General features: G+C 36.8%; 1 protein-coding gene and 1 long non-coding RNA gene across 4 annotated transcripts in view; one reads left to right on the forward strand and one right to left on the reverse strand.

Annotated features, from left to right (window-relative positions):
- LOC147842463 (uncharacterized) overlaps positions 1–13,753 on the forward strand; it is a 758,429-nt gene that overhangs the window by 571,575 nt on the left and 173,101 nt on the right. The window lies entirely within an intron of this gene.
- gpc6b (glypican 6b) overlaps positions 1–13,753 on the reverse strand; it is a 71,720-nt gene that overhangs the window by 10,058 nt on the left and 47,909 nt on the right. For 2 of the 3 annotated variants that reach the window (XM_087265851.1, NM_001287541.1), the window contains exons 5-6: positions 12,989–13,119; positions 7,695–7,832 (exon numbers count right to left, since the gene is read on the reverse strand). In XM_087265851.1, coding sequence (XP_087121977.1) covers positions 7,695–7,832; positions 12,989–13,119 — 269 coding nt within the window. Of the gene's footprint in view, positions 1–3,539; positions 3,570–7,694; positions 7,833–12,988; positions 13,120–13,753 lie in introns of all 3 variants that reach the window. The other variant, XM_087265850.1, reaches the window with a different exon arrangement.

Here is a 13,753-nt window from a genome sequence, read left to right on the forward strand (position 1 = left end):
AAATAAATGGGTAAATAAGCAAGCAAATAAATTAAGTAATTAAATAAATAAATGGAAAAAAGCATGTAAAAAGTAAATTAACGAGTAAATAAGCAAGTTAATAAATAAAGTAAATAGGTAAATAAATAAATGGATGAAAAAGCAAGTAAATAAGCAATTAAATAAATAAATTAATGGTTGAAAAAGCAAATAAATAGGTAAATAAGTGAGTAAATAAGCAAGTAAATAAATAAAGTAAAATAATAAAAAAATAAATGGATGTAAAAGCAAACAAATGAGTAAATCAGCAATCAAATAAATAAAGTAAATAAATAAATAAATGGATGAAAAAGCAAGTAAATAAGTAAATAAATATATAAGCAAGCAAGCAGATAAATAAAGTAAATAAATAAATAAATAAACAAATGGATGAAAAGCAAGTAAACAAGCAAGCAAATGAATGAAGTAAATAATTGGATGAGTAAGCAAATAAGTAAATAAATGAGTAAATAAGCAAGTTATTAAATTAACTTAATAAAAAATGGATAAAAAAAGCTAATAAGTAAATAAATGAGCAAATAAGCAAGTAAATAAATTAATAAAGTACATCAGTAAATAAATATATAGATAAATGGATGAAAAAGCAAGCAATTAAGTAAAAAAGCAAGAAAGCAAGCAAATAAATAAAGTAAATAAAAAATAATATACAATTTATATGATATCATTTCTAGGATTTTCACTAGTAAGACTGTCCTCTAACTGATGGCTATTTTAGGTCTTCATCTTTAAACATGATAATGATAAATAATATGCGAGATTTCATATGGCAATCACAGGGTTTCTGCAGGTTTAAGAGCAACATGAGTGAAATTTCAGACTTTTAGGGCAAAACGCTGAGGGTTTTTCTTTTTTCTAATGGCCAGTGGAAAATATTTTACTTTCCCCATTAAAATTTCAATCATATTTACAATCACCGGCCACTTTATTAGGTACACGTGTGATTTAAGTCACTTTGAACGTGGCATGGTTGTTGGTGCCAGACGGGCTGATCTGAGTATTTCAGAAACTGCTGATCTACTGGGATTTTCACACACAACCATCTCTAGGGTTTACAGTGAAATGATCTGAAAAAGAGGAAATATCCAGTGAGCGGCAGTTCTGTGGGCGCAAATGCCTTGTTGATGCCAGAGGTCAGAGGAGAATGGCCAGACTGGTTCAACTGATAGAAACACGTCCAACTTTGAGGCGGATGGGCTACAGCAGCAGAAGACCACACCGGGTGCCGCTCCTGTCAGCTAAGAACAGGAAACTGAGGCTACAATTCACACAGACTCACCAAAACTGGACAATAGAAGATAGGGTATGGTTGGGCCTAGGCCCGTGCAGAGACCATTCAAAGGGCATTTGCAGGATAAGTTTTTTGAAGAGCGTGGGAGGGGGGATGGGGGGGGAGTGTCGTGCGCGTACTGAAGAGCGGTGTCTGATCAGCTGTGTTGTAAAGCGGGTGGGAGGGGGTGGGTTGAGCGTGCGTACTCAAGAGCGGTGTTGTCGCGCGCCTACTGAAGGGCGGGAGGGAGGGTGTGTCGCGGGGGCACTTTTGATCATTTTGGAAGGGCACTTTATATCCAAGACTAAAAAGGGCATGTTCACTGCACAGGTTCAGCCCTATGTGTGCATGTGCCTGGTTGGGTCAGAATTTGGCGTCAACAACATGAAAGCATGGATTCATCCTGTCTTATATCAATGGTTCAGGCTGGTGGTGGTGGTGTAATGGTGTGGAAGAGGCCACAGCCTACATGAATATTGTTGCTGACCAAAGTTCAGTTCTAAAGGCAAAAAGGCTCAAGCTCGGTACTAGTAAGGTGTACCTAATAAAGTGGCCGGTGAGTGTATAAGTAAAAAAAAAAAAAGTAACTTTTATTAGACTTTTTTTTAGATGGTTTGTTGGTTGTACCGATTAAATAGCTTTACATAAAGGAAAATTAAGACCTGTTTAAAGTGATTTAAGACCTACAACACCATATTTCGGTGATTTTTAAGACTTTAAAATGTTGTTTTTGAAATTTAAGACATTTTAGGAGGTTTTAAGACCCTTCGCACACCCTGCATTCAGCCTAAAATCCTCCTCATCTGCTCTTCAGAAACACATCCAAACAGCAGTAAAGCCTCCAGCGTCCTAACAGAAGTTGAATGCAGTAAAAAGGCCGCAGAAGTGTGTATTTGTAAAGTGTGTATTTGTGAAGTGTGTGTTTGTGCTGTGGATGAATGTTTGGCCAGTGCTGTTTGTCAGGCTGCAATCAGCAAAGCAGCGGATCTGCCTGGAAATAAACACAATGTAAACAAACGTGACCTCCACAGCTTTATTTTTATGTGCTTCGTCCTGAGGGTGATAATTATGCCCATGCGTCTATAAAGAAGATCTGCCTATATTTCAGCTTGAGTAAATAAAAAACACGACCAGAAAGAAAAAGATGAATGACCTTAACTAGGATCCATCAAAAACTAAAAGAAAATATTATTTTAAGCCAGTGGTATTTCAGAAAATAATGCTTGTAAAATCACTGCTATTTTAAATATTTTACTTGAGCATAAAATAAAGTAAAATGAACTAAATTAAATTAAAAATGAAAGATGAAATAATAAATAAATAATAAATTAATTAAAATATATAAAACAAAATGAAGAAATAAATACATCAAAAAATCTAATAAAAGATATAAATTATAAAAAATAATAAAATATATAAATATATAAAATAAATATAAATATATAAATTAAAATACAACTAATAAAAACAAATCAATAATAAATAAATAATATATAAAATAAATAAATAAAATTTATATAAATATTAAATATAAAAATAAAATAAAAATCTAAAATAAAAAATAGAAAATGTTAAATATAAAAACAAATAAATTAATAAAAAAAATATAAACTAAACTAATAAATATAAATATAGAAATAAAATTAATAAACAAACAACTAAAAATTAAATATTAAATAAAACAAATATAATAAAATAGCAAAATATAAAAATAAAAAATAAAATTAATGAACAAACAAATAATAAATATATATATATATAATTCTTTAAATAAAATATAAAACATTACAAATTAATAAAACAGATAAAATAAAATAAAAATATATCAAATAAAATGAAAATATACAAAAAATTTAATTCGGTAAAAACAATATATATATATATATATATATAAAATAACTATAAAATAAAAGTATTTAAAATCAAATATAAACTTTAAATTAAAAATGTAATTAACTTTAATTTTTTTTAAATTATAAAATATAAAATAATAAAATAAATAATGCATTACGCCTATACCAAAAATACTTCAGTAATGTTTAGTAAATAGTGTAACACACACACACATAAACGTACAGTGTGATGATCTAGAGATGCAATACTGTAGAAATGACTGTAAATAAAGTTTGCAGAAGTACAAGTAGACCAGAACGCAGCTAATCTCTCTCTCCGACCATGTTAAATCAGAAAGAAATTAAAACAGAAACACACACACAAACTGAGTAAGTCTTACACTGTATTGCAGGAGTTTCCACACACTCCTCTGGCAGCAGTTCAACACACAGAGAAACAGAAGACAGCAGAGGAATAAAATCATCTCAAACGCCACAAACACATACATGCTCAAAAAATGCTGGGTTGTTTTAAGCCATCGTTGGGAGATATATGAACAAACCCAACAACACACATGTCATATGGCTGTATATAGTCACTGGTGGGAGGTCACCTGGTCACCAACGTCACTTTAGAGCTAGTGTTTGAATGATTCTCTAGCGTAATGTCTAGTGAAGACAAAACAGCAGATTTTGCTCAAATTTTAAGATTATCAGGCTGAACGGCATGAAATGCCATCAGTCTACAGAGATTTGCCAGTATTTATTTGCTGCAATCGGGAGATCACAATAATTATCCCCGAAAAAACCAAAGCAGCACTTTGAAATTAAAAATAATTTAAAATAGGCACTATCCTTATAAATAAACTGCACACTTGCAAACTAAACAACTTCATTCTCCCCTAAAATGCCTCAGAAGTGCATTCTTATGTTGTCCAACAGCTGCAACATTTGTCAAACTGTAGTAACCCTTGCTTGTTGCTGTATGTGGACAGGGTAATACACAAGTTTGAAGGGTTAAAGAGATTATGGACGAGTGCATTTATTTGCAGAATATTGCACGGCTATCAGCCAATCAGATTTAAGACCCAGACAGAACTGTTGCTGTTGTTCTGTCTGGTTCTTGAATCTGATTGGCTGATGGTCGTTCGATATTTTGCCAGTAACAGCACATAAAGGCCTCTTCACCCTTCACCTTTGTTTATTACTCCGCCCAAGAGGACTAAAGAAGCTTCCATTTCTGTTTCAAGAAGCTTGCCACACATGCCACAACGCAGCGTTTGCGTCGGGTAATTAAACAGTCAGCTGTTCAGCAGTACCTGTTTCAACCGGCAGGTGGGAGTGGCTCTGTTATCACATGGTCTTAAAAAAATCCCGCCACTGCACTGTATTCATTCTTTATTTTGAGGAGCTGAAGCTGATGAGGTAATAATACAACTGTTTCGCCAAACTGAATAGTACTGAAACTACTGATAAAGCTTAATGTTTGTGTTCACAATATACTGTGTGTAGTTTTGGTTGAATAAAATAACTGTAATCAATAAAATGTGCGTCATATAAACGTAAATTCATGCGAGTTAGTCAGAAAAACGTACATTGTACTAGCTTTCTAGATATGATTTAGATATCTAGACAAATTTATCTAGATATGATAAAGCCAGGGCCGGAGCAAGCTGAACTGCCGCTCTAGGCAGAGGACGATCACGCCGCCCTAACCCCAATGTGAAAACGAAAGTGACCGGTTATGAAAATAAAGTGAGGTGTCGCAGACCTCTATACTGATGCCCTATGCAGGAATATAACGGAGGACGCGCAGGTGCTGAGGAAGGGAGGAAGGTGTCCCTGACGCTGCCCTCTCTATTCTGTCGCCTATGCGCAAATCTGAGGACACGGGTGGTGAGGGAGGTGTCGCGGACATAACTGAGGATGCGGGTGGTGAGGGAGGTGTCACGGACGCCGCCCTCTCTATACTGCCGCCCTAGGCAGCCGCCTAGATCGCCTCTATGGACGTGCCGGCCCTGGATATAGCCAGTCACATCTGTTTCTGTAATAATTAAATCACAGTGAGTTCATGCATCTAGCGTATTATTTATAGCTATATTCTACTGCAACATGCTGTGTCAGTTAGCATCGAATTATAAATCGACTTTCTTATGAAAATACCTAATATGGCTGGAAGACCAGCCTGATCTCACGAGGAAACATGAGTATTTTACGTTTTGTCAGTTTAGTGGCTAATTCGTACGAATTCGTATGAGTTCAGTCGTACAAAAATGTACGATTTTAAAAAGGAGGCGTGGCACCTAACCCCACCCCTAACCCCAACCGTCACTGGGTGATGAGCAAATCGTACTAAATTGTACGAAATAGATCGTACGAATACAAAAGAATTGGCCACTAAATTAAAAAGTTACGAATTGCCGCGAGATTGCGTTATAGACTGTTTATTGTCGCAGTCGTGTAAATGATCAGTTAAAGCCATTTTATGTTTATTCAGATCTTTTTTTCATTCATCCATATTAGGGATTTCCTGGAATGTTGTGCTACTTTTGTGAGGCATGTATGTAATTTCAGCTCAAGCATGAATGAAACAGGCATTACATGCATTTAAAGTGCTACAATGCCTGCGTCAACCTATTTAAAGGAGAACTGAAAAAAAAAAAACATAATTCCATAATTCCAGCATATAGATCTTTATTTTAATTGTTTCTTGTACTATTTTTGATGCAATTGTTATATCAAAAATAGTAGCCTATTGAATATCAATATTTTGCAAGGTATTGAATTTAGAAATTCCAGTATCTTGACAACACTAGTTATTCACTCTGTCCAAATGAAGATGTTTGTAGCTTTGTAGCACATTGGATAACAACTCACACTATAAAATAAACCATATTTTCAGATTTGAACACAAAAAACTCAAAAAAACAAACAAACAGAAACTGTAAATCAGGAGATAGGAGGCTCAAGAGGTATGATATGGCTCATAACAGACTAGTAAATGAGAAGTGGGTTCATTTGAGAGGAGTCTGGATGCAGACCTGGTGCAGTGCAATCTGAGCTGCATCCAATGCTTTTTAATGGGCTCGCCTAACCCCACCCCTAACCCGACCCATCACAGTGATGTCATTCGCTCCATTTGAGTGCATTGTGTCTGACAGTGCATCTCAGCTTTCATCATAAAGGCTGCATCCAGATACTATTGGTTAATTTATCAATGTTTTTTTCCTTTTTGGTGTTGTAAGTCACAAGGCTTCAACTCAACTTCGACCGTCAACTCAAAAATCCTTGATTTTTTATTAAACCATTTATAATCATAGTATTAAGATTAAAGTAGATCACCTTTTGAAAGTGGGGGTATTTTAACGCAGTGAATTAGAACTTCTTTTTTTGGGGGGGACTTCTTTGGGGCTCAGCCCCTTATCCCTTTCGACCCCATAGATAAATACACCAGATATCGCATAGGGACACTGAGCATGCGTCAATAGCGCCGCCACATTGGTACAGTGCTCCCAGGACAGGTGTCATTCAACCGCACTAGTCAACCGCGCTGTCTACGGGTGTAGTAACGAGCAAACAAAGTAAACAAAGCACAAAGGCAGAACATTTCATGGGTAATATTAAGTTTTTTTCTGTTTTTGTTTGTTGTGAACTTTTGTGCTAATCAGGTAACGTTATTGATGATAACAGTCACTTACTGCATTCACCATAAGGCAAAGCAGCTCCAACTCGCACTAAACACTCGGCTTATGCTAGTTTTGTTGAATAAAATCAGCAAACAATGCAAAAGAAATATGACAACGAGATGCTGCGCTGCCAGAAACTTGTATTATTGTCGGCTAACGTTAGTGAAAGAGTCGTTCAGGGGATTCATTCACAAACGAATCGCTCCCTCCGTCAGTATGAGAGGTGAAAGCAGGAGAGGAGCTGTGTTTCAGGACATGATTAGATCAAATTTAACAGGGAGGGTGAATAGTACATTTCTGTACACACTTACACAAGCTTTTTGTCAGGAATGCCCGTGCAGTCACTGATCCATCAATGTAGAAAAGTGATGTAAAATTATAATTTTCGTAATTAAAAAAAAAATTGCATACTAACATCCAGGAAAACTCCCGATCATAGATATATGTGTATATGTGTATATCTCTGGCTTTGGATGGCCACAGTCCTCTACTGTACCTTGGTCCCGCATTCATTTCAAAGGAGCGCTACCCTGTAGCAAGATGGCGGCTCTATTGACGCATTCCTTCCAATCGACAACAACAGGGTAGGCGTCATCTAATGTATATATATATATGTTTCGACCCTAGCAACGCCCCTGCTCATAGCACACGTGCTGCTGCTGATGTGACAATTAAAGTCATTTGATTTGAATTTTGATTTGGTTTGATTTTGATTTGAAATATCGAAAAGCATTTTTTAGACAATCCAAAAAAAATAAAGGTGGAAAAAATTGGACTGGAACCCAGACAAAGAAATCCAAGTAAGAAAAGAGAACAGCAGTTTTTTTTTGCTGAATAATATGCTGTTAAATCCAGATATGTTTCTCCTACCAGGCGGTGCAGTGGCGCTCCAGATGCCACAGTCGGCAGCTCCTCGTAGGGCTTAAAGCGTCCACTGAAGGAGTCATGGACGCTGCGGGCCGAGCGGGTCATTCCTGCTGGCTCCGGCTGCCCACAACCTTGAAAAACCTGCAATTACATGGAGGACCATTATGTAGGAGCACACGGCTGAACACTGCAGAAACACAAACACACTATTCTCACTCCTAAAGCTACATCTGCTGGACACCACATGTTATTCTGCGGCTTTACAGACACTGAGGGACGCACTGACCCCCAACTGAAGACTTCTGCAGGTTTCAGGCTGGTTACACATGTCTGATTTCTACCCAGAATTACATTTTGACTTATATTTTCATCTCAAAATAATATATATATATATATATATATATATATATATATATATATATATATATATATATATATATATATATATATATATATATATATATATATATCCAGCATTTCTAGGATTCTGCCAATCATATTTTCAAGTTCAGGAGAAAAGAAAAGGCGGCTGCACGAGTCTTTTCATTGTTTCACACACGTTGCTCAGTGAAATTGACACCTCCAAATGATGTTGAATGAGTCACATACTGTATTTATAAGGTATAATTTACCTAAAAATGTAATTTTTGTCTCAATATAATGATGTTTTCGCGATCGGGAAAATCACACATTTACATTTAGTCATTGAGCAGACGCTTTTATCCAAAGCGACTTACAAATGAGGACAAGGAAGCAATTTACACAACTATAAGAGAAACAATAAATAAGTGCTGTAGGCAAGTTTCAGGTCTGTAAAGTCTAAGAAGCAAAACAGTAGTAATTTTTATTTTATTTTTTTTTTGTACAGTTTGTGATATAGCCAGAGAGGCAATTGCAGATTAGGAAGTGAAGTGGAGACTAAATAGTTGAGTTATTAGTCGTTTCGTGACTCTGCCATTCTGATGCAGTTAAGGAGTTCATTCCACCAACTGGGCAGATTGAATGCGAGAGTTTGGGAAAGTGATTTCTTCCCTCTTTGGGATGGAACCATGAGGTGACGTTCATTCATAGAATGCAAGTTTCTGGAAGACACATAAATCTGCAGAAGTGAGAGCAGATAAGAAGGAGCAAAGCCAGAAGTCACTTTGTAGGCAAACATCAGAGCTTTGAATTTGATGCAAGCAGCAACTGGCAGCCAGTGCAAACGGATGAGTAGTGGAGTGACATGTGCTCTTTTAGGTTCATTAAAGACCACTCGTGCTGCTGCGTTCTGGAGCAGCTGAAGAGGCTTGATAGAGTTAGCTGGAAGCCCGGCTAGTAGAGAGTTGCAGTAATCCAGTTTGGAGAGAACAAGAGCTTGAACAAGGAGTTGAGCTGCATGTTCAGATAAGAAGGGTCGGACCTTTCTGATGTTATAGAGTGCGAATCTGCACGATCGAGCAGTTCTAGAAATGTGGTCAGAGAAGTTTAGTTGATCATCAATCGTTACTCCAAGGCTGTTTACCATTTTGGATGCAGTAACACGAGACGTGTGCTGCTGACCGTGAGCTGTTATCACAGGGCGGGCGCATGCTCTACTTAATGACAGACGCGCGCACGTCTACTTTAGTGAACAGAACCTGCATATGTTGCGAGTAACAGGTAATACAGTTGTAAATAATATTCAGTTTGTGTCACAGAGTGATCGTTTGGGAGCAGCGCGTGAAGTATGAACAAGCACTTGGCAGTCTAAATGAAACCGAAAGTGTGCACTTCATTTAAAGGATCATATCGCATTTTAGAGTTATGATTACGGCAAGCATTTGATAAGTTTTTTCTTTCATAGAGAACCCACAGTTGTGCATAAAAAATGTTTACAGTGTCAGTATAACTACTCCAGCCTATATATTGTTGAATATAACCTGATAATGGCAAATGTCTGATTTTACCAGTGAATTAAATTGTCTAATATGACAGATTGCAAGCAAATATCTCAAACATCATAATTCAACATCAGAAATATTATAAGTAGAACAGAATTATTTATAGAAACCAGTAGACCTATAATATTATTATAGATGTTGTGGCATTTGTTTGTTTTTACGATACCTTTATTTTACGTCTACAGAATCTTGAGAAAATCGTGATCTTTATTTAAAGCAAAAAAATCACGATTTTCATTTTAGCCAGAATCGTGCAGCTCTACTATATATATTAAACAAATGAAATATTTGATTTTTTTTATAGTTTGTAAATAATTTTGGTATTAGAAGTTAAATAAAAGTGCATTTTATTTCATTATGTGAACACCACTGCATCTGGTGAGAAACGTAAAGTGTGGAGTTGCCTGACACACATCACCTTCCTGGATTCTGAGAAAGCAAAGCGGAGGCTGAATAACAGCATCTAAACCAGACTCTGCTTCTCCTCCTCTTGCATCTGCAATTAGTGGTGTGTGTGTGTCTGTGTGTGTGTGTGTGTGTGTGTGTGTGTGTGTGTGTGTGTGTGTGTGTGTGTGTGTGTGTGTGGAGAATGCAGAGACATTTACTGGCCGGAGCATATCTGACCGTCCGCAAGTATGCTGCTAAAAATACTCCAGCGGTTGGGAATAATTGCAGACTTGTTCCTTCAGGATCTGATAGAGAACATGCTGATTGTGGAGCCCTGCCCACTACTGCCCATCTCTCCCTCATTAGCATAAACAGCAGCCCTGAGTGAGAAGCAGCCGTCTGTCCATTAGCCATTAGAGTGCTTAAGCTGCAGAAGATAATAGCCCTTTTCACACATACACACCTTTCCGGAAAATTACCGGCAATTTTCCGGGAAGGTGTGTATGTGTGAACAGGTCCTTTTTGAAAATACCGGTAAATTCATTCTGGCTATTTTACGGAAAGAGACGTTGTAACATTACCGGTAATTTGCCGGAATGCTGCGCTGAAAATAAGGAAAGCGTGGCGGGAAAGTCCATGCGGCTTAGAAGAGCCGCATGGCCCAAAGGGGCCACCTTTTGATGGGTTCTTTGTTCGGACTACTCTCTAGGATGTTTGGGGAGAAGTCTGGTTATACCTGCGGGTCACGTGACAACCTGTTCAGCATTCTGACCAATGATTTCAGGGGAAAGTTTGAGCGCGAATCCTTCCTTTGTCTCGAGGCTGCTCGTATGCAAATTTGAGTGTCCGCCCAAAGCAGGCGTTTAATACAGGGATTTAAAGAATAAAGCAATGCGAGTTATGATCTTGCTCTATGCATCATGTGTTGTAAAATGTCACAATCACAAACCCATCGGTACCAAACATGGGGGGTTTAAAAGTACATCAACATAATTTTTCCCATCCTCACATTATTTATGCTTTAAAAAGGCCTAAAGGGACCACACGTACAGGTTATATGAGGGGTTATACAGGTAAGAAAAGTCAGAAATGAGATACAAAGTTTGCAAACATAACATTTAAGGTTCTGTGCTGGTCCCTGGTTTCTCAGTCGATTTTTCTTTAGACTAGTGTCCTTTGGGTGTGGGGGAGTTGAGTGTGTGTGTAAGGAAGGAATGTCTTTGAAGATCTAGGCTTATCTGTCCAGTCTCCCTTGATTACGTAAGTCTGTCGGGTGTACCCAGACTTGTGGAGCCAGGAGTCGTAAACCGTCCTGTCGACTGAACCCAGACCGTTTTCATGGAATGTTGACAGAGTGTTTACCTCCAGCATATATGTTACAATATATATGTTACAGTGAATGCAGAAGGAAGATTGCCGGAAAGAGTGCGTGCACGTCTAGAACGTGCTGACGTGCGACGTCTGCTTTAGCCAATCAGAACAGTCAGACGCTTTTACGTCCGCGCGGTTTGTGAGAATAAAAGCCTTTGAATATTTTCCCAGACGCATTTAGCTGCTAGAAGTTAGTCAGATCACGTTTATATGTTCTTCTTAATGCCAACTGTGTAAATAATCATCAATAAGATGCTTATGATAAGCCATTGTTTGTTTACCTTCAAGCTTTGTGTGTGCCTGTGAAACAGCCTGTGAGCGCCAGCACACGCACACATATCATGTACATCTCGACATGCGAAAGTGTTTCTCCATATGTTTTCATCTGAGTTGTTCACAATACTGATCATTCACAGAGTTTATGATGTAGTCAAATGTTTACCAATTCAAGCGCAGCCGTTTAGAGCTCATTTGTGGTGAATGATGTCAGAATTTACCGGTATTTTGGAATGGATGTGTAAATGCTCTTTTCCAGAAAAATTTCGTAACATCCTCGCCTGTGTGAACAGTGCAGTTTTAGATTTACCGGTACAGTCGTTCCGGAAATTGTCCATATATTTACCGGTATCACTGTGTGAAAGGGGCTACAGTCAGCAAACACTATTCAATTCAGTTAAGTTAATGTAGATTGTGTCAAAGCAGCTTAACATAGTTTTAAGAGGATTATAGATGTGGAGTTTTAGATGAAGCACAAATGAACAGCGACAGGAGCGACATAGACTGACGCTTCTTTTCACATTTGACCTTTAACACAGATGATGTTTGTCCTATCTAGAATCTGCCACTATGCTGACACACAGGCATTTGTAACTCCACCCTCTTTTGAAAAAAGTGCAAACTCATTTGAATATGAAGTGACGGTCCTTCGGGTTAGAGATCTGCACTAAATTTTGGATTTCCCACCCGCAGCTACCCGACCCGCCCCGTTTTTTTACCTGCCGCGCCCGATCCCGCTAACACACACACACACACACACACACACACACACAAGCACCAAGCGCACACACACAGGCAAAGCTCTCTCTCTTATTCACACACACACACACACACACACACACACACACACACACACACACACACACACACACACACACACACACACACACACACACACACCTCTCATTGACGTGTACACATACATACATACATACATACATACATACATACATACATATATATATATATATATATATATATATATATATATATACACACACACACACACGGCAACAAACAAGCTAAACAGAGCATCGCGCTATTTCATTTACACACATACATACGCGTGCTCGCTCTGGAGTCGGGAGCGATATTGCTAGACAGCCCGCTCCCGTACCAAATTAAACCCATTACCGACCGCTCGGTATATAAAAATATATATTTTATATATTAAAAAAAAAAAATATATATATATATATATATAATATATATATATATATATATATATATATATATATATATATATATATATATATATATATATATATATATATATATATATATATATATATATATATATATATATATATATATATATGTATATAAATTGAGGGTTCAGACCTGATAGGAGAGCTGCATGCTGTTTTCCTGCATGTTCATGATGGCCTCTGAGATCTTCACGTCGATGGGCTCCATCACAGACTCAATGTTAAACGGACCCTCCAGGCGCTCTGTCAGTAGCAGCAGCGCATCTGTCACACACACACATTTGTTTTTGTGAATTGTGCAGACATTCCTTATGTTTATACTGTACATAATGTATTTTTATTGCCCTACCCAACCCCTAAAAAACCTGACTGTTTGCAACTTTACACTAACAATGTCCTCATAAATCCGCATCTCTCTGAAACATCTGTGTAATACCCATATCATTTGTGTACTGATGCGTCTCTTTTACACACACACACACACACACACACACACACACACACACACACACACACACACACACACACACACACACACACACACACACACACACACACACACACACACACACACACACATTAAAAATACATAAATAAATCTCATATTAAATATTTTAAAAATAACTAATATTAAAAAAAAAAAAAAAAAAACAAAATGCAGTAGCTTTTAAATAATGGATAGTTTTTTTTATTTTGCGTAAAATACAATTATAAATAAATAAATAAATAAATAATTAAATAAATAAATACACACATAAATATATAAATACATATAAAAATAAATAAAAAAATAAATAATACATACATACATAATTAGATCCATAAATAAATAAATACATACATACATAAATAACTACATACATAAATAAATAAATAAATAAATATATAAAAAATAAAT

The sequence above is a fragment of the Danio rerio genome, chromosome 9 (assembly GCF_052040795.2).
Source record: "Danio rerio strain M-AB ecotype USA chromosome 9, GRCz13ab, whole genome shotgun sequence".
Lineage (NCBI taxonomy): Eukaryota > Metazoa > Chordata > Actinopteri > Cypriniformes > Danionidae > Danio > Danio rerio.